Source organism: Clytia hemisphaerica, unplaced genomic scaffold (genome assembly GCF_902728285.1).
Source record: "Clytia hemisphaerica strain Z4C2 unplaced genomic scaffold, Clytia hemisphaerica genome assembly, whole genome shotgun sequence".
Taxonomy (NCBI): Eukaryota; Metazoa; Cnidaria; class Hydrozoa; order Leptothecata; family Clytiidae; genus Clytia; species Clytia hemisphaerica.
The window spans coordinates 1,035,242-1,063,042 of record NW_027104471.1 but is presented as its reverse complement, the minus strand read 5'-3'; the positions used below and the strand labels follow the sequence as shown (position 1 = coordinate 1,063,042).

The 27,801-nt window shown below is 35.0% G+C and overlaps 1 protein-coding gene and 1 long non-coding RNA gene across 2 annotated transcripts in view; both read right to left on the bottom strand.

Moving 5' to 3' along the window:
• LOC136821166 (uncharacterized) overlaps positions 1 to 18,218 on the bottom strand; it is a 45,506-nt gene extending 27,288 nt beyond the window's left edge. Inside the window, exons 1-12 of the mRNA XM_067077398.1 lie at positions 18,106 to 18,218; positions 17,440 to 17,486; positions 15,851 to 15,898; positions 14,607 to 14,687; positions 13,983 to 14,075; positions 12,959 to 13,022; positions 12,325 to 12,408; positions 7,652 to 7,711; positions 6,749 to 6,828; positions 6,339 to 6,418; positions 5,415 to 5,484; positions 3,949 to 4,014 (exon numbers count right to left, since the gene is read on the bottom strand). Of these exons, the coding sequence (XP_066933499.1) occupies positions 3,949 to 4,014; positions 5,415 to 5,484; positions 6,339 to 6,418; positions 6,749 to 6,828; positions 7,652 to 7,711; positions 12,325 to 12,408; positions 12,959 to 13,022; positions 13,983 to 14,075; positions 14,607 to 14,687; positions 15,851 to 15,898; positions 17,440 to 17,486; positions 18,106 to 18,199 (867 nt within the window). The 5' untranslated portion in view covers positions 18,200 to 18,218. The remainder of the gene's footprint in view (positions 1 to 3,948; positions 4,015 to 5,414; positions 5,485 to 6,338; positions 6,419 to 6,748; positions 6,829 to 7,651; positions 7,712 to 12,324; positions 12,409 to 12,958; positions 13,023 to 13,982; positions 14,076 to 14,606; positions 14,688 to 15,850; positions 15,899 to 17,439; positions 17,487 to 18,105) is intronic.
• Positions 18,219 to 23,414: 5,196 nt separating this feature from the next.
• On the bottom strand, positions 23,415 to 26,677 carry LOC136821199 (uncharacterized). The gene is made up of 2 exons (XR_010848705.1): positions 26,633 to 26,677; positions 23,415 to 23,449 (listed from the first exon to the last, which is right to left on the bottom strand). It is a non-coding gene; the product is annotated as an uncharacterized lncRNA (long non-coding RNA).
• Between the last annotated feature and the right edge of the window lie 1,124 nt (positions 26,678 to 27,801).

The following is a 27,801-nucleotide window of genomic DNA, read 5'->3' as shown; positions in this document are numbered from 1 at the left end:
TCTTAATCCTCACACTTTAAGATTTGATCAGACAGAGACAAAATTCTCAAAAAATAATTTAAGAAAGGAACTAGTTTTATCTAAAAGTTTATGAGCCCAAAGATCCCGTTAGATCTCATAAGGGTTTGAAAAAAAAATGAAAAAACATCACTGTGTATCAAACTTATTAACTAAATTATTATCATCAAATAATTTGCTTTCAGATGATGTTTTGCACAACTTCCGACGATTATATCAAATCGAGCGAGATTGCCGAGAAAAGGTTCAGCAGATATTCGAAAAAATACGAAACGGTACACGTAAAATTAACGACTTGTACAAAACTCAAGCAAAACTAGTTGGCAGTATACGCGAAGGAGGTTTTGTTGCTCGATGCTTTAAAAACAAGGGGACAGAAACAGAAGGAGTAGTTGATACCAATAAAGCAATGGACATTGACTTGGAATTGATTATGACAACTCTGAGTGGCAAACAAAGACATTGTGTGCAAGAGATTGAACAAAAACCAGGCTTTGTTAGATTAAATACTAATCTTCAAAACTGTGCAATTAATATTTCCATGTCTATGAAAGAAAAGGAGAGAGTCTTTGAAGGCGGTTTCTTAAGGCCGTACGAACTAAAGAGAGTATTACTTAGAAACAATGATTTTGAGACCCATAATGAATTTTTAGAGTTGGTTCACGCAAGTAATGCGTTGGTTTTCAAAAGCAAAATGGAGAATGTGAAAATTTCCAATGCGAGGGTAGAAATCACTAAGGCAACAGTCTCGCTTTCAATGACGTTCTTATCAAGGATACATTTGAGTATAACATTTCTCTCGATGTAGCATCAATCATTAAAGTGGACTGGACCCCAATTGTAACAACCAATTGGATTCACCGTAAGCGTAATTGGACAAATCTGATTGGTCAATTGAGCAATGAATTACGTTACAGTTACGTCATCTTAAAAACATCAAATGAAGAGAAGGAAAATGAGGAGACGATCGAGCTACGATACTCTTTTGCTCACATCGAAAGAAAAATAGTTGAGTTACAAAGCGATGCGCAACGCATAATTTTCACCATTTTTAAATCAATTATTTATCAGTATTTGTTAACAGACGATCTAGAAGACACGGTAAGCTCGTATATCGCTAAAACAACCATGTTATGGACATGTGAAAAATATCCGCCCAACGATCCCTTTTGGAGCGATGATAATGCGTCTATTTTTCGGATATTGAAATACATGATCACTGATCTACATAAAAACTTCGAAAGACGATTTTTACCGTATTATTTCATTCCAGAGATAAACCTTCTAAGCTATCTAAACTCTGAAATAGTAAGGAAACTGACTAGGGCTTTATACGTGATAAAACAGGACGTTGAGAACTATCTTCCGCAGCATTCTCAGAAAGTTTTGATTCTTTCTGAATCAGCCTTGAATATTATCAATAAATGGGGACCCGTAGCTTGCAGTGTATATTTACATGGTATGGAGAGCCCTGATATACATTTATTACTTAAGAGACCGGATATAGTTTCAAGATTTAGCGAATATTTGGAGGATTCACTACGTTTAGAACGTTGAAAGTTTCATTAAATGATGTGATAATCTTCAAGCTAATAGACCCTTTCATGAATTACGTCACGAACATTTGAGCTTTGTGATTGGCTAATCAAAATCATCGCACCAAAACACCAGTCAACGTAAACAAACATTGACAAAAACATTTCGCGCATCAGCTATAGATCACTTGAAAATGGCCTTGAAAACGTCACTTTTTGTCACAAATAGCAAATGTTGCATGGATTTTAAATTAGATGATTATAAAAATAAATTAAAGAGAGATATGATTGCTTCGGATTAGAAAGAAGTAGAAAAGTAGTGCCCCCCCCTCTGAGCCTGCGGTTTCATTGCTTAGTTCAGAAATAGTCCGTGCTCCCCCTGTTGAGGATATCGGATATCCAGGAGGTTAACGATTTTTGTTCAAAAGTGGATATCCAGGGGTTAAATATCTACAAAGGAGCGGATATCCAGGGAGTAAAGTATCTTTTCAAGTAAAAAATATACGATATCCAGGGGGGCTTTACTAATAAAGTAGGATATCCAGGGGGTTTGATACTTCAAAAAATCAATATCCTCAACATTGGGGGGGGGGGGTAAATTTTTTTCTGGAAAAGCCCATTGCTTGGTTCAGAAATAAGGAACAGTCATTGTTTTTATGGGAATATAAAGAGCAATACAAAATAAATTAAGTGCTGTGTATTTTCAACAGAGTTTATCCGACAACCACAGCGATGGTCTAGAGAGTATCAGGAGAACCATGTCCTAAACTTGTGCTCATTGAGATGACTGAAGGACAACTCTTTGTGTTCAATCTATTCGCCATAGTTTTATCATAGAGGTAATAAAAATAGATGGAGAGTCAATGCCTTTTGTTCTATTTTGACTTATCATCGGAAGCAAACAGCTGTTTGGTTGCTTTGGGAATAAGATGATTAATTTTGGGTATACTCGTGGGAATATTTAAGATGAATGAAAAGATATTCCATTTTTAACAAGTATATTGAAATATAATAGCCTTGTCATGAAAAATTGAAAAAAACTTCACATAATAAGCACAATACTCCAAGCTTCTAGGGGAAGCTGCCCATAAAGCCATCGATAGATTTAAAAAAGAATTACGTGTTACGATTAGGAACCTTGTATCGATCATTTTGTCAGAGTATGAAAACTGCTGCCCACTTAGACGTGAATATTTTAAGATAAGAAACTTTCATTGATATTGTGATGCAACTCTCAATGTTAACAAAATGCAAGCCCAAAAATGTGTCCTTATGAAATTAATATACTCTTTTAGTCTTGCATCAGTTGAAACTATTTCGAATCGCATTTTAACAAGGATTTTCGGCAAAATTAAGCTTTTCAAAATCAACCAAACAGTCGCTTTCTGTTCTTATAAAGTTATAAATTGATGTTTTTTGCTTCCAATGATGGTACATCAAAGCCGCTTTGAATAGATTTATAAAAGATTTCAACGATCATTTAGATCAATACCGAGACGTTTTCTCTCTATCTATATCTTTATTACCTCCATGGTTTTATTATTTTTTATTTTTACAAAATTTATTTCATAGTAAAAGCTTTTCGGCTACGCCATCGTCAGTACAAACATAGAGGTCGTGTTCAGACCAAGATTTAAAGTAATTAAGTCTATATGTTTCTTTTATATTCCTTTTGTATTTAGCTGCACGCCCCTTATAAGTTAAACCAAAGTTTAAAAAGGAGTCACCCTCTGGTTTAAAAAAAAAGTTTTTCCGATACTATCACAGTTTTCTGAATAGACGAGTTCAGAATTCGCAAGTGAAAAGCATGCTCCTTTTGTAAATTATGAAAGGAGAACGTGAAATTTATGACTTAGCGACGCTCGGAGCGTCTGTAGCAATTTAGGCAGTTAATGGGCTTTTAATGAGAATATCATGGATCGAGGTATGGAGATTCCCATACTAGAAGCAATGCTGATGTTTCAATTCTAGTAACCATTCTGCAGAAGGGGATTCCTTTTTCCTCTCTTAATCTAAAAGATGAAATAGCAATTAAGTCTAGCAATTAAGTCGTTGCATTTCTTAATTCCAATATCAACTTAATCCTACTTAAGCCTTAAACTTAAACTTTCATGTCTGAACACGACCAGAATGGTAAAAAAATCACAATTTACATCTTCATCGATTCCTTTGTATAGCGCTTTTATGAATGAAATTTTTTATGTGTAGATAATTAGGCAGTTTTTTCAACATTTTTGATAGAAAATTTGTGATTTCTTACCATTCTATGTTTGTACTAAAGATGGCGTAGCCGAAAAGCTTTTACTATGAAATAAATTTCGATTCTTTAATAAACAACTCTTTGATTATCGGGAACAGCAAAAAATTAAATTGAAAAATTAAAAAGATTACTCACTGTTATGTTTTCATTGAAGTCGAGAAAGTAAACTTCATTCAGGACCGTCGTCGTGAACTTCAGTATCTAAAAGCAAATCAACTTCTCAATGAAAATGCGTAAATTCATGATATGTACCATTTTAATGTCTTCCACGGACCGAACAGCTGATTGGTTGAAAGTGACGTATTGATTGGTTTTACGTCACTTACAACCAATCAGTTATTGGGTCAGTGATATGTGACTTCCCAAGCGATTTAAAGTACCTGAAAATCAGACCGGTCTTGGTCCGGTATTACGAGCGGTCTAGTAGCGGTCAAATTTTTCTTTTACATCGGCCTCCAGACCTTCTAGAAATGTGATCTCTAACGGTCCCGGCCGCTTCTAGACGCTCGTGGCCGCTCGTTAGACCGGTCTTGACCACTCGTTAGACCGGTCCTGACCGCTCGTCAGACCGGTCTGGGTCGTTCCTCAGACCGGTCCGGGTCGTTCGTTAAACCGGTCCGGGCCGCTAGTTAGTGATTTTTAGTAACGATTGCATGAAAAAATTGTTGTAAAAGGATGTCGACTGGGCGATTGGGGCCGGTCTGGGGCCGGTCTAGGACCGGACGCTTCGCAGCGGCAACTAAATTAACTAGACTCGTAGCAGCCTTTTAGTAAATTTTTACCGGTCATTTACCGGTCCTTAAAAGACTGTCTAAAGACCGGTCCTATTTTCAGGTACTTTAAATCGCTTGGGGAGTCACATATAATGTCAGAAGACATTACAGTGGTGCATATCATGAATTGTACCGGGTGCGCCACAAAAAGGTTTCTCTCTTAAAAGTGAATTTTCTCGAGGTCTAGAAATTTTAAAAGAACCAATACTGATACATCATAAAGTCATGCTTCTATTTAACTTGTTAGGTCGATTTTCAACGTTTAAAAGCACTTTCTGAAAGTAACTTTTGATCCAATGAACCAAATTTAATAAATGACCCATCAAAATTTAAATTTATCTTTTTTTCTTTTCAAAGAAAAATGATGGGCTCGATTAAATCGAAAGAAGAAAAATTACTTGAAAGAGAGAAATTTTTTTTGTGACGTACAGACTTAGTTTTATGAGCCTCGTCCCTTGCAGTTTACCTGATGACGTGATTGGGCCTTTTTTATTAATGATTTCAAAAAAGAGTTTAAATTAAAGTAGGCAGAAAATTGGCTTTTCAAAGTCAATGCAATGACTTCTTTCAATCTTTTGTCAAGCAAAGGTTTCAATGTGGTTTCCTACAGGAAATCGAGATTTCAAAGTTAACCTTAAACGACTCACTACTCATCTTCACTTAGATTTCTATCTTCCGACCAAAAGTCAGCTTAATTGGACAAAATAATGAGGGTTTTAGCACCTTAACTGTCTGCTGTTTGCCTACTCTAACGATCAGAATGGACAGGAAAGACAGGAATGTCGATCGTCTAAACTAGAATATCATCCATAGCACAATGTTACTTACTGAAGGTTTCAAGTGGTCTGTCTTGGCATCAAGTTCTAACTTCAACCCTGTATAATCTTTCTCATAATAACTAAACAAATAAATAAATCCTTTCTTTACTTTGCCAATACCAGGGCTCCGCCAATAGACCTTTTCATAAATTACGTTACGAACATCACTTGCCTCGTTTTGGAATTATTGCCATGGTGATTAACTCCCAGCGGATTTTATTAAAACTGCTTTTTTATTCATAAAAAATCATTTAATGTCTCAAGGGACATAATCACCATTGTAATTGTTTGAGTACGAGTCAAGTCACGTTCGTGACATTTATGAAAAGGTCTAACATTAAGAGAACTAATTTTCACAGGAAATAATTTTCACGGAACTTATTTTCGCGGTGCGAGGGTAATAAGTTGGCACATTTTGCGGAACTAATTTTGGCGGTTGACACACAAACCTTTTGCCCAATTTTTTTCACATTCCTATGGGTTTTTGAGTACTTTTAGTTTTTTGCATTTCACGGAACGAATTTTCGTGGTACACCCAAAAATGCGAAAATTTGTTCCCGGGAAAATTAGTTCTATTAAGGCATAATGTTCTTTAGGGAGTGCAAAGTGTGTAAATGTTGACGTAATTATTATTTAAAATTGAGGCTTGTAAACGATCCTACTTATCTCGAGAAGGGAGTAATTTTGGCGGGTATTAAGTTTGGCGGATAGTTAGAAAAAATTAATTTAACCGAGATTAATGGCGGTTAAAGGATATTTTTGGCACAAAAAAACTTTATTAGTTAGGCAAAAAAGCGTGATTTTAAGCCCTGAAATGGCACCAATTTGGAAAAATTACATGAGATGAATAAAATTTGGCGATGAATTAATTTGGAAGATGGCGTAAAAAAAAATTCTTTAAGGTAATAGAAATAATATAAAAATTGTTTGATACCTGTCATTCAAGAAGTTGATACCATAGATTTGATTCAAGTTGTAATCAAAGGAAAACAGCGTATTCGGATTGCTTTGCACCTTTCAAAGAAAAACAAGTCAGTGTTAGTAGTTGTGACAAAAAAACAAGGATTCTCCATAACTCGAACCTCTGTATCCTAAACCTCTGTAAATCAAACTCGAGTTGAAATGGTTAGATCTATTGGGAATTCACTTTGTTTTCTTTATAACAAAAAAATCGTTTTCAATTTACGGGTAAAATTTTTTAAATTGTAAAATAAACGGAGAACAAGGAGACCTTAATTGCCACAGATGAGAAGAGAAGAAAGAGAAGATGGGTGAGGCCATGTTATGGTCCGAATGGGCGGGGAGAGATACTTGAAGGGCGCTACTTGGACGCCCTATGCTTACCTTATGTACATTACGGGCACCATATTGATAAAACAATACTTCACCATTTGTCAATCGTATCAAAAGAATATCTCCAAAAACTGAAATTGAAGCAGTATATCAAGTCAAGTTAAACGGATAAAATATTGATGAAGGGTGAAGTAAGTGTTTGCGACTGCAGTAGAAGACGACCCAAAGACTCCTATTTGGACAGCTATCTACCCGAGGTAGGAGAGGGCACCATTCTTTCTCCCTGGATTGATCCACTCATCTTTAATCCTTTTGATCAATTAGGGAGCATCAAGCAGAGAGGTATCAAGGACCATTTTCGAGTCTTCGGTATGACCCGGTCAAGGATTGAACCCACAACCTTGCGCACCGTAGCCAAAATCTCTACCACTACACTACGGTTCGTTGAGGGTTAAGTAGTACAATCATGCGAGTGTTTTGAGGTTGAAAACAAAACGAACGGACATCTGTTTTTAAGAAACGTTTCTAGAATGTACTTTTTTAAATTTTTTCAACTATACTTTACACCCTTTTACACGTAGCGAGTTCTATTTTTACATAAGTGTTTCCGTTTCATATCAGACACATATTTCATATCAGGACAGTGTATTGCTATTGTTATATCACGCTGATATAAGCAAAAAATGAAAAAAAAAAAAATTCTTTTCCTCTTTCTGATTAATCTTGCTCCACATCCGTGTCAATCCAATATGAAAAAGCTTGTGAATTGAAATTGATGAGTAAGCAACAACAACAAAAAAAAAAAAAAGATCATTCTTATTTAAAAACAAATTAACCTTTAACGATAGCGCAATCAGTCCTTATCACAAACGATTTATTTCAACCATAAAAAATGACCAATAAATAATAAAACTATTGAAAAAAGGACATGAAAACAAAGAAACTAACACCCACCTGTTTTGGTTGAGAAACTGCAACCACATTCTAATCTATACAATGTACGTGTGGAGTTATCTAAAAAATGATAAATTCAATACACCTTTTCAACCGTAGCCGCCAATTGCCGCGCGGACATTTTTTGTCCGCTTTATCCCACTAAAACCGTCCCAGTACTTTTTTTTCGCACCAATAAAAAATATGTCAAAAAAGGATTGGATCGAGTTTAGGGGGGATAATTAAATAATAGAGTGGCACGCGACTACGGTCGAAAAGGTGTATTTGAGACCCTTTACAAAGATTTATTGAAAATGGTTCCACGAACGAACAAGATATTGTTTTTGTTCATTTCAAAGATTTTCCTTCAAAAATGCGTAAAATTTACTTTCATTCCATTGAAAAGATTTTCCTCGGAATACATATTACAGGCTTTTTATTTATTCGGTATTTTAAGGTTTTCCTTCTAAAATACATAGAATTCTTTTCATTCATTACAATGATTTTCCTTTGTAAATACACTGTTTTATTCAATTACAACAATCTCCATTCAATACTACAAAGATTTTCCTTCGAAAATACATGAAATTGAAATTGTCCTTGTGAAATTTTTTTTCGAAAATGTAACAGCATTTTTATTTGATTTATGAATATTTTCATTAGCAATTACAAAAAATTTACTGAAACAAAATAAGTTGAAGTTCGCAATAATGTTCTTTTGATTCTTATCATCCAAAAAGACGTGGGAGAAAATATTTTCCATATGTGTATGAATTATAGAAGGGGTGTTACATAAAAAGATATAATTTCCATACATTGAATTTCTATAAAAAGATTACCATATTACACAAATGCAAGTCTTATACACCTTGTCTCACAGTCCCACTGGAACCTTTTTCCCCAGTGGGGATAAAAATTCATATTGAAATCCCGATGGGGACAGAAATTCTATTGTTCCACGGTTAAAAAAATCCAGTTGGGGATGGTTTTGGAGTACAACTTTTAACCATTGAATTTCGATGAAATCAAAGTCATTTTCCCAGTGGGGCTGAATTTCCAGGATATTTTTTCATCGGGGACGAAATTTTTGCCAAATTTTCCAGTGGGGCTGGGGTCTCAGTGGGTCTGTGACACAGGGGTGTTCTTATGTGACGACCAAATGAAGCATAACCAGATTATTTCCACAGAAGCTTCTTAAAGGATAGTTTAGTAGAATGTTCTGCTTGAACGTCTATAGACTCCATACCAAAAGGAATATCTATTAAAAATGTTTTCTTCGAAATTTGTGTTTGCATATCTTTTGACATTTTCCATGCCGTTTTATCACAACAAAGATTGTCCATATATTCTATGTTACATCCAGCTAAATATTGACCAATAGCTTTCAAACACATGCCACCCCTTAATTCAAGGGATTTTTGAAATAAAAAAGAATGAAGGCACTTTCTACAGGAATGAAAATTGATGGTTATCACCCTATTGACTAACAACGAGGGCGTTTCTTTACATGCCCTGACTAGCTCGTAAATTTGGTATTGGTCTTTTGGTACTAAAAAACATTCACGTTCACTAAAAAGTCCTTGTGGTGGTTGCAAGCTTACTCTGAACGATAATAATTCAGAAAGTTTGTTTTCAGCATCTATGATAGAATCAGTTTCTTTGACTTTGAAAGATGCTGGTATTATATTCCGATATCTATTTGGATTGTAAGGGTTTGTTTGGCATTCGATTTCAATCTCTTTTGGAACATCAGTGATTAAATTGATATATAATTTCCCATTTCTCCTTTCTTCAGGGCTAGCATATTGCCTGAAAAGATGATAAAATTCGTCAGTATTTTCAACCTCTTTCTGTTTAAGCATGTATATCTGTAAATGTGAAGGAATCTTGAATTCTCTTTCCATAAAATTTCTTATTGATTTCACCGAGTGATACTTAGAAACGTCCAACTCTTGTGTTTTAGTCAAAGATCGGAGCACTACAGTCTGCAAGCCGAACAATTTGAAATAAAACTTTTGCTTATCACTCGATGCGATTTTTATATAAAGACATATATCTTCATTGAATTTACCATCATTGACGAAAAAAGGCATCAAATATAAATTAGCACTGACTTCTTGACCATAACTGTCAAAAATTTGTATGGAATAATTTTTGATACCGTACATTTTAGTAATCATTGATCGTAAAAAGATAACCCACGTCCAACAATCACCACTTATATGATCCAAGAAATTGTCCAAGACAACTTTGCCATATTCCTTATCCAAATACGGACGGAGCGAAAGCTTGCAAGTTGTATTTTTCAAAAGACATTTTAAAATCATTTTCGGAATCTTTTGGACATCTTGTGCAGGCAATTTGAAATTCTAAAGTAGACTCTTGTCCATTCAAAAACATTATATCCAGTAACGATTTGTTCCCATTCCAGTAAACTCCATTGTAATATAGCACTTGGCAATCAACTGGAATATTTAATTCTTCTTCGATAAATTCAATTAATCCTGTACATTCAGTATTGTTAGGGTACCATTGGGTAATGATTTCGTTGTGAGTATTGAATATACTGACATTTGGTAATCTCCGGCATAATCCTATATCTGGATGACACGTTGAGGATTTTGAGCTCTCAGATTCCGGCTGTCTTAATAAACCGATATAGGCTATAAAATCACCTCCTACTATTGAAGTTTCTACCAACTTATCAAGCCAAGTAACTTCATTGTAAGATTGAATCATGTTGCAAAAAGTATATTTATAAAATAGAACTCTTTCAATTGGAAATCCTTTTAGTAAGTCACTTTTCAATATGCTTGAAATTGAGAAAAGCCAAGGATGGATTTGAGTGTTTGGCGTAAATGTTGCTAGAGCTATGTCTTCTGTAAGCTTGAAAGTAATCTTGGACAGCCGGAGTCTGATATTTGTATTATGGTAAAGACTGTGTTCAATAAACAAACAAAATAAATAATCGGTGAAATCCCAGCTCTGGTAATTCTTTGAGTCCAATATAAAATCACCATCATTCGTGTAAGGTTCATACGCGTTTTGTAAAGAATTGTTCTTGCTTAACCAAAATTTGTCTGCTGACGAGTTTTTTTGTTTTCCAGATTTTTCTGTGCATCGAAAAATAATTTGATTTTCAGTTGGTATCTTTGTCTCTTTGTATAGTTTCGTTTTGACATCACAAACTGTCGTTTTGTTTAATTCAACGTATATCGTTGCTATTCTGCTCACTTTACAGTCATTTCTATAGTTAAGCAAGTTAAAAATATCAATAAACACCATCCTTCATTTCAATCACCAGGATAGTTTCGAAAGCAAAGTGATCAACAAAAACCACTACTTCCTAGATTTTAAGCAAAAATGATCACCAATACACTCAAAAATCACTGTTTGAAAACAAAACAAATTGTCATTTGCAAGCAAATATGCTATCATTGTATATGTATTTATTGACGAATGCATGCCAGAAAAAAAATAATCTTAAGTGATCGTGATTTTGTTTTTACTTAGTATAGACTTTTTATGATGAAGAGCAATTATAATTGATCTCAAAGTACAGATTAGTGAAATGATTGTTCAACTAATTTCCAATTACTGTATGTTTTAATCATATGCAGCGTTTCAATTTTGAAATGTAGGCACTAATCTAATAAAAAACGTAGGCACTAAGCATTAATCACCCTCGTTCCTTAGCATTGGTCAACTTCTTCTTTACAGACAAAAAAGATAACGTAGCCAAGATTTAAAAATATATACGCGTTTTTTTTTTAATAAGAACATCCAAAAGTTTTGAAGCCTTCGGATGTTCTTAAAATTTTCGAGTTTTAAGCCTAAAAATGTTCTTAACATGTTCTTATTTTGACCATTTATGGGTATTTTTGACCATTTTCCTAAGAAAAAAGGTGTTTTTGAGTCCACAAAGCCTTAAAATGTTCTTAACTTGTTCTTAACATTTTGGCCATCGAAACCTTATGTTCTTATATACTTTGCTCTTATATAAAAATGTGTATATCAAAATGTTTTGCGCTCAAAAAGACCATGGGAATTGTTTACATGAGTTCCCAAACATATCTATTCAAGAGGAGATTTGTTTAAGATCTATATGGACTTATTTGGCTATCAGCGTTTTGCGTATATTTCCAGATTTGATTGTTTAAATAAAGTGACGTTTTGACTTCCAATCAACACTAAATTTGTGGAGGAAGTGTATTTGGTGAAATCATTGACCTTTATATCTGGACAAAATCTATATCCGCTATCTTTGATCGAAGTTTTTTAAAAAGGCACCCACAAAGAAACTATTACAGTTTAAAAATTAACGTCTACCAGCACTACATCATCAAAAGTGAAAAGAGTCATGTGTTTGCACTTTTGAGGACGGTAGAGTGTCAGAAGCGTTTTGGAATAACCCGCAATTCTGACCCGCAAAACCGAGGACGGTAAAAGTGCTGATTTACCGTTGTCCTCAGCTGGTCTGGATCTAGTCAAGTTAGAAACACACAAACATAAACTCGCTAGTATTCGAGGGAAAGCAGACCTAGCGCTCTAGATGCATTTACGGTTATTGAGTAGTGCCACCATTAGGGTACCACTTTTCCAAAAACTCCGATCAAAGATTTTGTTTGGTCGGGATTGAGAAACTTGGTCCAGGGTATATAAAGGTCAGTGGGTGAAATAGATAAAATTCTTACCAGCATAGGAAATAATTTGGTTATCACTGAATAAAACCATTTGACTTGATGTTGAGGGTATGAAAACAAAATCATCAATGGTTTCTAAAATTAAATAAGAGCGACCATTTATTAATGGACATCATTTAACGTATCTCCTTCCATTTGCTGACACAGCATTATTAAACAAAAAGAAAGAACAACGAGAATTGTAATCTAATATTCTAATTAGTCCAGTTTAGGTAATGAGTTTTGAGGATTCTATTTTATATAAACATTTTGTCCGCCTTTTTTGGTTAACACTGTATTAAAAATCAAAAAAATTTCAAAGGCTGATCATTTATTCTCTTGCTAATGCTTAAGGAAAAGTAATAAAGTGCAGAATATGAAAATGCAACCAGCTAACTAGACATTTAGACATAGTTTTATAAAGCCCCAAGTACTAGATGTCGTGCTTTGGCTGAAAGTGTGCCGAGGTTAGAGGTAAGAAATCCTACCTAGGTCACGCGACATTACAATAGAATTTCAGCGCTTGACCAATAAGCAAGCTTCGCAGGTTTTCAAAAACAATAGCAGCAATATTTTTTGCTTGGAAGAGCTTAAAGCACGAAATCTAGCCCTTCTGGCTTTACAGAAATCTGTGGTTCAAACTTACCAGTATAATTGATGTGACGACAAACACCAAACGAATCTTCTGCATAATAATAATCACAAAGGTGCTAACAAAAGAAAACATTAATAAATGGAAATTAATATCTTAACTTATAATTGTGTAAGTACATATTTTTTATAAGAACAAACTATGAACATAAGGCTTCGATGGCCAAAATGTTAAGAACAAGTTAAGAGCATTTAAGGCTTTTGGGAATCTAAAAAACCCGATTTCTTAGAAAAACACACAAAAATACCCACAAAATAGCGAAAATAAGAACATTTTAAGAACATTTTTATACTAAAATCTGAAAAAGTTAAAAACATCTGAAAGCTTTAAAATTTTTGGGTATTCTTATAAAAAAACGTGTAAAATCTTTTCGTTCTTTAGGCTTTCGCGATTTTTGTATTTTAAACTAAATTCTTCAGTAAAGTTTCTTGTAATTCCGGCAAAACCACGCATGATACGGTATTAACTAACCCACTTTAACTAATACAGTCGAGTCCCTTTAACTCGAACCTCTATAATTCGAACGTCTCCTTAACTCGAACCTCTATAATTCGAACGTCTCCTTAACTCGAAAGAGTTTCCTTCGGCTAACAATGCCTTATAAACCATCCCCATAACTAGAAATTTGTGTTCCCCATGCGTGTTCGAGTAAGGACGATTCGTTTGTATACAAAAATAACTTTCTGAAGAATCGGGCTATAGTTATCACTTTCACAAGAGTACACGTTTTTCTTTATAAGAACATCCCAAATTTTTGAAGCCTTCGGATGTCCTTAAATTTTTTAGTTTTAAGCCTAAAAATGTTCTTAACATGTTCTTATTTTCGCCATTTTTTGAGTATTTTTGTCCATTTTCTTAAGAAATCGAATGTTCTTAATATGTTCTTAATATTTTGGCCATCGAAGCCTTATGTTCGAATATACTTTGTTCGTATATTAAAATACGTCTAAATCTTTGTTCTTAGACAATCAACAATCTATCATTTCATTAATGCAAACATAATAGAGGATTGTAATACTTGCTGAAGAATACTGTTATAATATTGGTCATTGACAAGAAAGCGCACGAGGCTTAAACTTTTGGAGACTTCAAGATGTTGGATGTAACAATCCTATAAAAGAACAGAAACAAATACAATGGACACTCTCTAATCCGATGTTCTACTATTCAATACACTCCATTATTCGATAATATTGAAAGTCGCCGTCAACAAGAAACTCTCGTAAACAGCGTTATGCCATTCGATTGGAGGACCCAACGGGTCTGTGGCACAATCCTCACAGGCTCGAATTTTCTTTAAAGTCCGGGCTATTAATCACAAGTAGAGGCTGGCCAAGGGAGGTGCAGTTACAAAAATCAATACTTCTAGGGAGTTGATATTATAAATTCTGCAAATAGCGCTCCAGATTTCACACGTCATGATTATTTCAACTAGAAATTTGTACGAGTTCCAATCCCACAGTTCATTTCGAAATGATTTGAAAACCGTGAAAGTTATCACCTTTCTTTTAATATTGTAAGTTTTTAACGTGCAAGAGCCATTTACGCAAAGGAGGATGGGGATTGCAAGTCGTACAAATGAGGAGAAAAAGGGAGCTTCATTCAAGATAAACCGAATGCACAAAGCAAACGAATGCCGTACATTTTTATGCCCACAAAAAGGGATTTGTTTTTGAGCAGTAGCGTTTCCAATTTTGATGTCGTACAGGTGAAAAATTCCACTCTAAAGATAAAAGATACGGTATTTAAAATACACTTTCCCTCAAAAAATCAAAATTGCAAATAATTGTTAAAGTTGGGTGTCCACTGAAAAAAAAATAAGTCTGGAATTAAAAATCTATTGTTCTTTTTTGCGACGATGTAAAAAATAATAAACGATGTAGAATGAAAGCGTTTTCATTTTTCATCGCTTATTTTTTTTCGCCCTATCGCAAATAAAACAAGCTAGATACTGAATGGACCTACCTGATGATGAAAGTGAGATAGCAATAAGGAGAAAAATGAAAACAATCAAACGAAAAAATCCAATGAAAATCTGCAAAAACGGCGATTTCCGGCACATTTCCGTCATTCTCGGCCGGAAAAAAGTTTCCCTGGAATATCGGTCATATTTTAGGCATTGCTATCTAATAGGCATCTTTGTGCAAAAAATCGGAAAAAGTAAGGATGAAAATTCGAGACAATGTCAAAAAACCGGTTTTTCCAGCAAAACATTTTTTTCTCTCGAAAATTGGGCTCCGTCACATTTTGGGCATTGCCATTTTGCATCTTTGTGCCAAAAATCTGAAAAAACTAATGAGCCAATCTCGAGAAAAGCTGGTAACAGACGAACGAACGAACGAACGAACGAACGAACGAACGAACGAACGAACGAACGAACGGACGGACGGACGGACGGACGGACGGACGGACGGACGGACGGACAACGAGCGAACGAATGAACAGCAGTTAATTTATAGGACCTCCAGGTAGGTCCAACAATAAGTTTTTAATTCCAGACATCTGTCTGGATTTATTTTTTGCGACATACAAATTCGCGATGAACTTATTTTTTTCCAGTGGACACCCAGCTTAAGTGCTTTAAAGTGCTTTTTTTAAGTGCTTTACTTAGGTGCGGTTGGAAAGTAGAATTTAAATTCAGAGTTTCGACATAACACTTAAGGCTAAGGAGCTTATGGTTGCAAAATTCGGGCACTGATTGTAGAAGACATTTTAGTTGGAGATTAATTTTCCAACAAACTTTAAAGTTCGTAACATTACTCGAGGAAATCAGCATCCCTTCCCCTCTTTCCGATCACAAAGACCATCTTAAGGGGAAAAATATTTTAAGGTTTTCATGCTCGCAAGAATTAGTTCCCTTAAGGGTAACTAAAATTCATCACTGACCTTTCTGTCTTCGTTTAGGAAAACTGCAATCTCTTTGCCAACATTGCCCTTAAAAGTGAGAAAACTACCGGGTGCACCAAAAAAAAGTATACAGGTTTGTCGAGATATTGTGAGCTTCAAGATTTAAATTTTTTGTTCATTCTTTTTTTATTGTATAGGGGATGCTCTAACTTGAATTTTGAGCTATTATACATTAAATTTGAAAAAGCAGTTCGAAAGTTATTTCCAAAAAACTTACTTTTTTTCCATGTCGAAATTTCAAAAAATCATTAAAAACAGCAATCACACGCTATAAATAAGACAAAATGACAAAAAAACAATTTCATTGTTTCTTTTATTCTTTTTTCTCTTATCTTATATTTTGCCAACAGTTTGCCCATCTTATTTGCACGTAATGAACATTTCCAACACCATCAAACTCAATGCAGACCCAAGTTCTAGTCGAGGAATGGTGATCTATTTTTTCAAAAATTTTCTCACATAGCATAACATCAAAACCTTGGAGATTTCCAAAAATAAATTTCAGCTTTTCCAAAAATATTATCTTACATGGGAATAGCTTGATTTACCATATGCTTAAATTCCGTGACGAGTTTTGATGAACACAGTTGCATCCTTTGGTATTTTTATGTGTAAACAAGGTAAGTGTCAAGAGAAAAGTTTGCTCGCTGTTTTTGATGGTTTTTTGAAATTTCGACATTAAAAAAAAAAAAGTCAGTTTTTTTGAAATAATTTTTGAACTACTTTTTCAAATTTAATGTATAATAGCTCAAAATTCAAGTTAGAGCATCCTCTATACAATAAAAAAAGAATGAACAAAAAAATTAAATCCTGAAGGTCACAATATCTCGACAAAGCTGTATACTTTTTTTTGGTGCACCCGGTATAGTGAACAAATATCCCAAAAAGATTTATCGTCGGTGTATGTAAATATACCTTATCGGAGTTTTAGATTTTTTTAAAAAGCGATGCATTGTGGGATTGTTTCGAGTGTATTACAATAGAATTCCCTCAAGGAATTCCTATAGATATTTCTAATGTAATACTCTCGAAACAATTCCACGATGCATCGCTTTTTTAGAAAAATCTAAAACTCCAATTTAAAGTTATACAGAGTTTGAGTTATAGATGTGATAGGTGAAACGGCTCAAGGGACCATATGAGCTGTCTGAGTTAAAGATAACACCCCTGTCTCACAGCACCGGCGGAAATGTTTCCCATAGTGAGGATAAAAATTCCTATTCAATTCCCAATGGGGATAGAAATTCTATTGTTGTTAAAAAATCCAGTGGGGATGGTTTTGGAGTACAATTTTTAAACATTGATGAAATCAAAATCAATTCCCCAGTGGGACTGAAATTCTAGGGTATTTCCCCACCGGGGACGAAATTTTTGTCAAATTATCCAGTGGGACTACCAGGGTCCCAGCGGGTCTGTGACATGGGGGTGTAAGATATGTTCGGGTAATAATGAGATTTCCAATGAATTCAAACTGTTGAGTTTTCTATGAAAATATCAGGAAAAACGAAGGAAAATATTAGGCTGTTGTAACCAAAAGTCTACCTAACAAATGACCAAGAAAGAAATACCTTCGGAGATCTTTGGGATACGAATATTCGAGTGAAATTCAATGCATCTGTAACAAAAACAGTGTAGATGTGATGTTAAGTACGGGTACTTTTCATAAGAAAAATCTTATAAAGAAGCTTTAATTGGAAGAGAATAAGTTAATGAAATAATGTGAGCCACAGATTACCGAGCTTTATTAGCCTCCGTCTCGGAAAAGGACTGCAGACGTTTTCACAGTTTCACTTTCGTTTACGGCTATACGGCAGCGTTTTCAGGCAGAAAGCAGAGGAAATCTGTGAAATTATGGCAGGGAATGCTATCTTTGCTCTCTATCGTGTTTCTCAAGATTGGAGCAAGATTACTGTTCTAGAAAGTTCATAAAGGCCTAACACTTCCAGATTAGTATAATTTCATCACAAAAAAACATTTACACCAAAGCTCCTTATTGATATGTGAAGGCTACCAAAAATGGCAGTGTCCTCCATCAAAACAATTTTAACATGAGGGACAAGGAGGGTCAAGAAGTCTACTTTGTTGAAAATTTGCACAAAATACTTTGCAGAAAATGGCACTATGGAAGCCCATTCTACACTCCTAAATGATAGTTGAAAGATCAGCAGGCGAGTACAATTCCCTCTTTTAGTGGATATTCGAATTCAATATATATATTTGAAAATTAAACGTACCAGTAGGAATGGCTTGAAGAGAATAGTTTGTACTTTCACCCCATACGAAGGGACCTTGGTCATCAACCAACAGGAGAATAGCTTGCTCTGTCATTACTAAATCTTGTATCAAAAGCTGAAAATGGAGAAGGAAAAGAAACTCGGTACGTGAAGTGAAGTCTTTTTAATCATTTCTATATTTTTACTTTTCTAGCTTAGCTAAAAACTCGCGAACTTATTTATCATGTCCAAATTTAGCAAAAAAGTCGGAAAGAGCTGTGTTTGATTTAGTGCCGAATTATTTAGATTTTGATTATTCTTAATACAAAAACCTACGCTACGCTTAAATTAAGTTAGTCTTGCAATGGTAATCAGAATAGATCCCGGGGGCTCCTCTTTTTGATAGTGATCTACACTACGAATTATGTCATTGAATCTCCCTGAATAGCTCGATTTACCTCTTTAATTGCTGAGTATTTTAAAGGTTTTGGTATGTCAGCCAGAGATAGATCTATGACCTTGTGCATCGGCGTTGAATGTCCAACCTTGCATCAGTTTGTTTAAAGACATGGCTTAACTATCAACTGTTAAATATCCATTTAGATTCAACACAATATCAATAATTAGTCGAACTGCCTATCTAATGATTAAATTATTTCAAACATGCAGTAACAGTGGTAAAGACTGATTTAATGTTTTTTCGTTGCTTGGTTGTTTATCTTCTGGTCATTCATGTGTTGGATAGAGGTGGCATCATTATAGGAAAAGGTACATTTTTCACAATGAAGTATAAGCTCGAAGGGCTAGAATCGAATCTCCTTGATAGGATTTGAAGCCTACCAAATCCTACCAAAGTTGCGCGGCCTAGCGTGGTCCGCCTGGTTTTTTGTTACACAAAAATGACAGATTGAAACTAAAACTTACACCTAAATTTCGAAAAAGATATATCACTCGAAAACAAAGGAATCGCTAGATTCAATCCGCCGTCAAAAACACGGCGCATATTTTAAGGTTTTCATTTTTCTTGCCTGAGAAGGTTGGTCGATTCTAGCCCTTCGGGCTTATACTTCATGCTTTTTACCGCTTGTGACAGGATACGGGGGTGTCTCCATTATTCGACCAGGCCAGGATGAGCACAAAAATTGTTTGAGTTATGGAAATCTCTATAAAGTTTTATAAGACGTTGTTTTAACTGAAGTGTTCATAAAACTGTTGAGGTAAGGAGACTTCAAGTTATAGCGGTTCGTGTTGAAGAAGCCAATGTATTCTTTTCAACGTCACAGTCCATCCGTAGTTGTGTTTAAAATGAATTCGTCTTGGTTTCCACAAGGAACAACGGAATTGAACTTTCTTTATTCTATGTCACCGATATAATTTTTCTCCCCTTTTTTCTTCTAGTTTTGTTTCAAAAATATGTTTCCTTTTTTATACTATTTTAAGAGTCGTTGTTGCTAGGGGGTTTATGTAGGAATTTCTACAATTTCAAACTGCTGGGAGAACTTACCCACGCTAAAAAGACTTTAATAATAAGCTTTTAAAAGCAATCGGTACAAAAATGCGAGTTTCACACGGTATTCTGAGTTAGTTGTGGCAAGTGCTGATGGAATGATCCTTCGAAGTAACCGGTTTTTTTTAAATAAGAGAAACCAAAGAATAAGTAAATATTAATCTCTTAACAAAATATCGATTCTGCGCATACCACACTCTGCTTTCAAGGGATGGCGAATGTGGCAACTGACTGTTGTTCACCAATCAACCAGACCGCGTGCGTTTGCTGAAAGAAGTGAAAGCGATTAGGTTTATTTTATTAGCCAAATTCTGGACCGCTCGCTCGCTGCAGTTGATTGCGTGTCGGGACAAAAATCGAGGCGAAGCCATTTTGTTTACATTTTTGGGGAAGCACTGCAAAACATGCTTTTTGAGAGATTTGTGATTCTTGGGGAGAAAGAAGAAGAATACTACTTGGAACCAACATCAAGATTGGAATAGACTCATCAGCATTGGAATAAAAGACAATACTTTTGAACATATGAATGTGTGAAAATTGCTTTTGTTTACAAACTTCACTCAAGTATTTCGGTCGATTCGCTGTTCGAAGCTGTTGATGGAGACTACTAACTTTGCGAAGTAACTTTATATGGTGCAAACAATACTATAATAGCTTCACAACATCCCTATCATGGAATTCCAGTTGAGAAAAGATTTTTCGATCGCATGAACGTTTGATATGAGAGAGATATCCAAGATTGGCTCATTCAACATGGTTTCACCCATCCTTTAGATAACAAAAAGTTCATGATTCATTTTATTCATCTCAAAAAGGCTGAAGAGACACTAACGGTCAAGCGGATTCATCACTGCTGCGCTGAGGATAAACTTTACTTTTAAACTCTCAAAATTTTTCGTTGATCTTCCCAGTCCGTCAAAGACCGAGTTATAATGTTTAAACTGACGATTTTGGTATGTTTTACGTGCGGTTTTGATTGGATCCAGACAAAAAGGATAAGCGAATCCAAAGAAAGTGCTCCAAAATTCTGAAATTTTGAAAGTACCGCAAAAAATTGGAAATTATCCATTAAACTGAGTATATCATATATTGGATTGTTTTTGGATATCCGAACAACGTCAACGGCTCTAACTTGGGACGAGTGTCATATCAAGGGATTGACTTTCTGAACGTTTTTTCACTGTTAAATCTCTGTTGACAACAAGTGTTTTCTATGATTTGGGGACGATGTTAATTTAAAATGACTTAATATAGAGGTTGGGTAATGATTGCCGAATTGCGTCCCTGTTTGTCACTGTCCAAGTTAGAGCCCTTACGGTACAAATCCACTTGTATCAATCCATTTTCAGGCAAAAGTTCTGAGCCAACACTGTCGAAATTATTTTTTGGTTAGTAGTTATCAGTGCTCAATTCTGTTTGGTGGAAAAGCTTCCAACTCCCAACAGAAAGTTTGTCACAAAGGATTATAATAAAAAATTTTTGTTTTTCGTTCATTAAATATAAAATTGTACAAAAAATTTCATCAGCAACTTTTTATGCTTGAAAATAGTTTATTAGTCTATTCTGTGATAATTTTGGGGTGGTAAAGATAAGAAAAACATAACAGAAGTCAATCACAAGACGCTCAAACACTCAAACCTGTTTATATATTTTTACTTTTTACTATTCCCCACCCAAAAGCTACCTATCATACTCAACTGAGGCCCAAAGTTGAGCAGAAAAGATTTTCTACGAAAGTAATAGTCCAAATAAGGCATATACAGTACAAAAAGTTCATAGGCTATAGGCCAAAGACTGAGCCCGCGGATAATTGAAAATTCACCCAACTATGAGTGATTATAAACATTTCATGTTTGGAAGAGGCTTTTTCTTGAAATTCAATGAAAGTTCCAACATAAATCCAATCTCTTTTTCCTATTTTTTGCTGGTAAAAAGAAGGGGGAGTCTCAGTGTTTTCTTACCAAATATCTGCGAATGCCGCCTAAAAACGAAAGCGAAAGTAATTTTTGTCCCTACAAGCTGCGCACGGCAGCGCAGCGAGCGGCTCCAGAATTTGGCTAATGTTTATGACTTGGTTCGATTGTTTTGTTTTAGCCAATATCCGCGGTCATTCAATATTCATCCCGAATCTGGATAAAAGTAGATCAAAGCAATGTCTCATGGCGTGAATACACGCTTTTTTATAAGAATATCTTCTATAAGAATATCAGGGTGAAAATTGGCCAAATCGTAAGAATACCCTAAGAATACCCTCTAGGGTGAATTTCAGAGAGTTTGATAAGAATACAGTCATTTTGTATTTGGTTAACAGAAAAAACTGCTTCCTTCGTTAGAGATAAATTGAAGCTTTGAGGAAGAAATGTAATTTTAACCCAAATGTTCACTCAAAAGTGCATACTCTCGAATTGATCATTTCTCATGTTTGTAAAAAAGTCGAGTCTAAAAAAGTAAGAATATGTTAAGAATATTTCATTCTCAATTTTGGCAGTTTCTTAAGAATACTTGACCCTCATCCAAAGTACACTATTCTTATAAAAAAAAGCGTGAATGAGTGTCAAACGCGGAGTATCAGAATGTGCTTGGTGATTAGAAAGGTTCCTTTAGGCGTACAAACTTCCACGAGCAGAAACTTTCACGATTTTCGCGTTTGAAAACTCTTAACAAGGCGATTCGCGAATGTTTATGCTCGCGAAAAAATTCTTTAAAAAGTTGAAAATCTATAGAGCTTCGACATCAAAATAAAAATTAGTAATTGTAAGATTTTTATACCTTAAAAGCGTCATTGGTGTTATAGAATACCAGTTTTAGTCAATTCAAGAAGTATTTGTCACTTTCAAGGCATTTTTAGATGAGAATTTTCATTTTGATTACCCAATTCGCGAAAGTTTATGCTCGCGAAAGATATTTTTCCTGGAATTCGCGATTAAGTATATGTCGTAAATTTCGTGAATTTTCGACCTCGCGAAAGTTTCTGCTCGCAAAAGTTGGCAAAAGAAGTGCTTTCTTTATGATGATTTGATCTCCTCTTTTTTCGTCTTTTTTTGACTTTTTTGAAAAGTGATGTTTGAGCATTTAGGCTATAACTTTTGATCAAGTTGACTTAATTTAATAAATGACCCCTCAAAATTTAAGATTATCCTTCCTCTTTCCAATGCAAAAAGATTCATTATTTAAAAGTTCATAGAACTGGAGAAAATTTACTTCAAAGAGCGGAACTTTTTTTTTGGGACACCCGGTAGGATTGGGTTGGAATTTTCAAATACAAATAAGGTAAAAATTGGCAAAACGGAAGACTTTAGAACCCCCGTTCTCACCCATTCTAATCAAGTCCGGGGGAGAAAAATCAATAAATTAATCGAGTGGAGAGGGTGTTATTTATTAGGTACCTGAAAGTAAAAAAAATTGCATCTCAGATAAAACGGAGGAGTTACACGTTTTTTTATAAGAACAAACTATATAAGGACATAAGGTTTCGATGGGTAAAATGTTAAGAACAAGTTAAGAACATTCTATGGCTTTGCGAAAAACACCCGATTTCTTAGGAAAATAGACAAAAATATTCAAAAAATCGCGAAAATAAGAACATGTTAAGAACATCCCAAGGCTTTAAAAATTTTGATGTTCTTATAAAAAACGTGTAAAGCTTGTTGTATGATTTATTTTTAATGACTCTGAAAATAAAGTTAAATATCTATATCAGTGAATTTAGTTTCTAAAATTTTCTCTACTAATCACTACAACACCATCAATGATTTCCAAAATTTTCGTACCCTATGAGCATTCTCATTTTTATTTTTCCGTATATCGAAAATAATCAAGTTACCTTGCAATGATCAAAGTCTTTGGGTCAGATGGGTCCTGTGACAAATTACATAAAATATACATGATTATTATATTTGACAAAACCAAATTGGGCTTTTCCAGAAAAAATTTGAATATGGGGGTGGAGGAGATGTGACGTTTTTTGGAAATTTACCCTCGGACATTGTGAATTATGACCCCCGGAGAACGGATCCTACCATTCAAAATTACCCCTAAACAAAGCAAATTTGCCCCCAGAAGAAGTCAGAGTTTTTACTATCCCCCGGACAAAATATCCAATATATCCTTCATCCCCCATGTACAAAAACTTTCTGGAAGAGCCCATACCGTCATGCGGTAGGTTTAAAATTAGCCAAAAATATTGTCTATAAGAATCAGGCAGTTTCTGAAAATTTGGGAAGTGATATCCTCAGATTTTTTTCAAATTCATACCAGGGGAAGATATTATGGTTCTGAGCAAATCCTGAAATTTTTTCGGAATTTACGGCAATTTCAAATTTCCACTATTTTGACCCTTTTTTTGGACCAAAGCTAAGTAGCAACTTTGTAAAGGTCTAGAAATTCAATGGGGCACTCAAAGATTTATTTTTTGACTGAAACTGGTAGTATCCACAGGTTACTTGGGGTTTTGGTGAAAAACAGTGTTTTTTTAAATCTAGTCTGCTAGAAATAATGGGTCAAAACCACCTTTTGGAACCACTAATTTCAAAAATAATGATTTTGGGGACCTCTTCTAGGGCTCACAACTTCTATTAGGGGTTTCAGAATTTTGCAAAACCTTTTTTACATTGAAACATCTATAAAATACTACAAATTTGGTGAAAAATAGTAAATCTGAGGGAAGGTGGTTTTGAGCTATGACCATTAGAAATATTCACCGAGGTATACTAGTTTCCAGGCCACTTTTTGCAACCGGACAACATATGTGAAGTTAACCAAAATGAATTCTGAGCAGTCTCAAGGCTATATTTCTAGAATCAGAAAAAAAATTTATGTGACCTACCCCAAAAAATTTTCTGTCATCACTCAAAATCACCCTACAATGGCTTTCGAAAATTAGCATTTTCCGGTGATAGGGTAGATTGTCAAATGGCAAAGTCAAAAAATTCAAAGTGTAGTATTTTTTTGTGAAAATTTAATCTATTGTAAGACATTTTGCGCAGTTTTTAAGCTCCTAGATAAAAAATCCAGCATTCTCCCGGGGGGTTTTGATTCTCACTGTAGCAAAAAACGAGTAAAACGAGTAAGAAATTTGCCCAAGTCTGCCATTATGGAATTGCATTTCTACTAAAACGATATATTTAGTTAAATTCTAATTTTCTCAGGCTAAAATCTCAAAAATGGTTTCAAATGTGGTCCTGAAGTCTAATGGTGTTGAAAGTATTCTGGAAAAACTCTGGGAAAATTTAAATGGTTTTGATCAGAACTGGGCCAAAATCTACCATTATGGAATTGTTTTTCATTCTAAAACACAATGATTTGAGTAAGCTTGAGTGTTCTTCCTAAAGAAATAAAATCCATAATGGCAGACTTTGGCATATATTTGACCCAAACCATTTAAGTTTTCCCAGAGTATTTCCGGAATACTTTCAACACCAAAAGATTTCAGGACCCCATTTGAAACCATTTTTGAGATTTTAGCCTGAGAAAATTGGACTTTAACTCTAAATATAGCGTTTTAGTAGAAATGCAATTCCATAATGGCAGACTTGGGCAAATTTCTGACCCAAACAATTTCGGTTTTCCCAGAGTATTCTCAGAATACTTCAAAGATCCAAAGATTTCAGGGCACCATTTGAAATTATTTTTGAGATTTTGGTTCAAGAAAACCGAGTTTTAGCTTGAAATATTGGCATTTAGCATGAAAACTCGATTTCTGGGGCGCCATTATGGATTTATAGGAAATTTTTGAAAACTTAAAATTGATTTTTCCTGGAGCTATCCCTGAAGTGTTTCATTGCTGAGAATTTCAAGTGTGTACCTTGAAAAGTTAAAAACTTGTGGGTCCTCAAAAATGCTGCGTTCATGCATTTGGCTACCCAGAATCGGAGAAAATCAGGCTTTTTAGCCTAAAATTGAAACATTGAGTGATCTCACTGGGGTTATTTGCCTTTTTATGTTGAATATTAGTACAAGACACCATTTAGAAACCATTTTGACCTTTTCCTGGGCTTTCATGGCCTTAAAATGGGCAAAAAATGTCATTTTTACTCGTTTTTTGCTACAGTGAGAATCAAAACCCCCCGGGGGAATGCTGGATTTTTTATCTAGGAGCTTAAAATTGCGCAAAATGTCTTACAATAGATTAAATGTTCACAAAAAAATACTACACTTTGAATTTTTTGACTTTGCCATTTGACAATCTACCCTATCACCGGAAAATGCTAATTTTCGAAAACCATTTTAGGGTGGTTTTGAGTGATGACAGAAAAATTTTGGGCGTAGGTCACATAAATTTATTTTCTGATTCCAGAATTATAGCCTTAGGACTGCTCAAAATTCAAAATTTTGGTTAACTTCACATATGTTGTCCGGTTGCAAAAAGTGGCCTGGAACCTAGTATACCTTCTAGCCGGTGAATATTTCTAATGGTTATAGCTCAAAACCACCTTCCCTCAGATTTACTTTTTTTCACCAAATTTGTAGTATTTTATAGATGTTTCAATGTAAAAAAGGTTTTGCAAAATTCTGAAACCCCTAATAGAAGTTGTGAGCCCTAGAAGAGGTCCCCAAAATCATTATTTTTGAAATTAGCGGTTCCAAAAGGTGGTTTTGACCCATTATTTCTAGCAGACTAGATTTAAAAAAACACTGTTTTTCACCAAAACCCCAAGTAACCTGTGGATACTACCAGTTTCAGTCAAAAAATAAATCTTTGAGTGCCCCATTGAATTTCTAGACCTTTACAAAGTTGCTACTTAGCTTTGGTCCAAAAAAAGGGTCAAAATAGTGGAAATTTGAAATTGCCGTAAATTCCGAAATTTTGGTCAAAATCAAAAAAAAAATTCAGGATTTGCTCAGAACCATAATAATTTCCCCTGATATGAATTTGAACAAAATCTGAGGATATCACTTCCTGACACTGCCTGACTCTTACAGACAATGGCTCTTAATAATATGGTGAACCTTTTTAAAAGGTACAACGTCAAAAGAGCTTGTTAGACTACAATAAAATTATATCAACCTAAATTATTCAAAATAAAAAGAAGTATTTCTTACCAAAACCACTTGATCCATGTCTGTGTTTCTGCGTGTCATATTTTCCTTAAAAAATTAAATAATTGCTGTAAAATTAAAATAAGGCTCACTTTATTAGCTGGCCAATCGTATACATTTTCCATAAATGGGCTCTTTCAGAAAATGTTCGTACATGGGAGAGTGGGTAGAGGATATAGTGTCCAGGGGGTAAATTTCCAAAAAAATTTATATCCTCCACCCCTAAAAACCCAATCGGATATTTCCGTAGTTCTAAGAAAATCAAATAAGATCGAGTAACAGAGAGTCGGATGTATACAATACACCGATCTTTTTCTTACTCATGGTCAATGAAAAAGACAATCACCAATTTGAAGTGGTTTGAGTGAACAGACTAAAATTCTTTTAGGATGAAAAAAAGACTGTTCTGTAACATGGGGATTCCTTGTCGGTTTTTTTTTAAACATTTCTCGTTGTTCGCTAGATGGAGTATATTATCCGAATGTTGCCCATGTTGTCTTTTTGTCTTCCGTATATGATTTGAGCCCCCCCCTCCCATCGGGGGAAAAGGTTCTCATAGTTTCCTGGGTGGTTCAAAGCCCCCTATATAATCAACCCCCTCTAAAGGCGAAACCCCCCTTTATATAAATTTCTCAAACCCCCCCCTCAATAACCGAGGTTGTGAACCCTGGAATAAAATCTTAGATAATAAATTTATTTGGTTGAAAAGTTTGAACCCCCCTCCCCCATTACAGGGTTGTCTGAGAATTTGAAAACCCCCTAAATTTAGGGGGGGGACTACTATGGTTCTACTTCTTACGAGTAGGAGTTCTTACTTTATGTATCAGGAATACATACCAGACAATGCTGGTGATGTGCATGCGAGGCACCGTCAATATTCAGAAATTCTCATCCAACACACACTAAAGCTCTGACAGTCGGAACAGTTTTCAACACCTCGAAGATTTAGATTACGGAATTTCAATTTCATTTTACAGTGGTAGCCCTGGACCCCATCCCTCGTTTCGGGGACTGCCGGGTCCGACCGAAATATTTTCAGTCTTACGTGCAAGAATAGTTGAAACCACATTAATGGCCGACTATCATTCCTCACCGATGGGAAATTGGCCCAACTCTTTTTAGAGCTTTAGCGTGTGGGCGGCCTCCAATCCACCATTGGAATATCAGATATT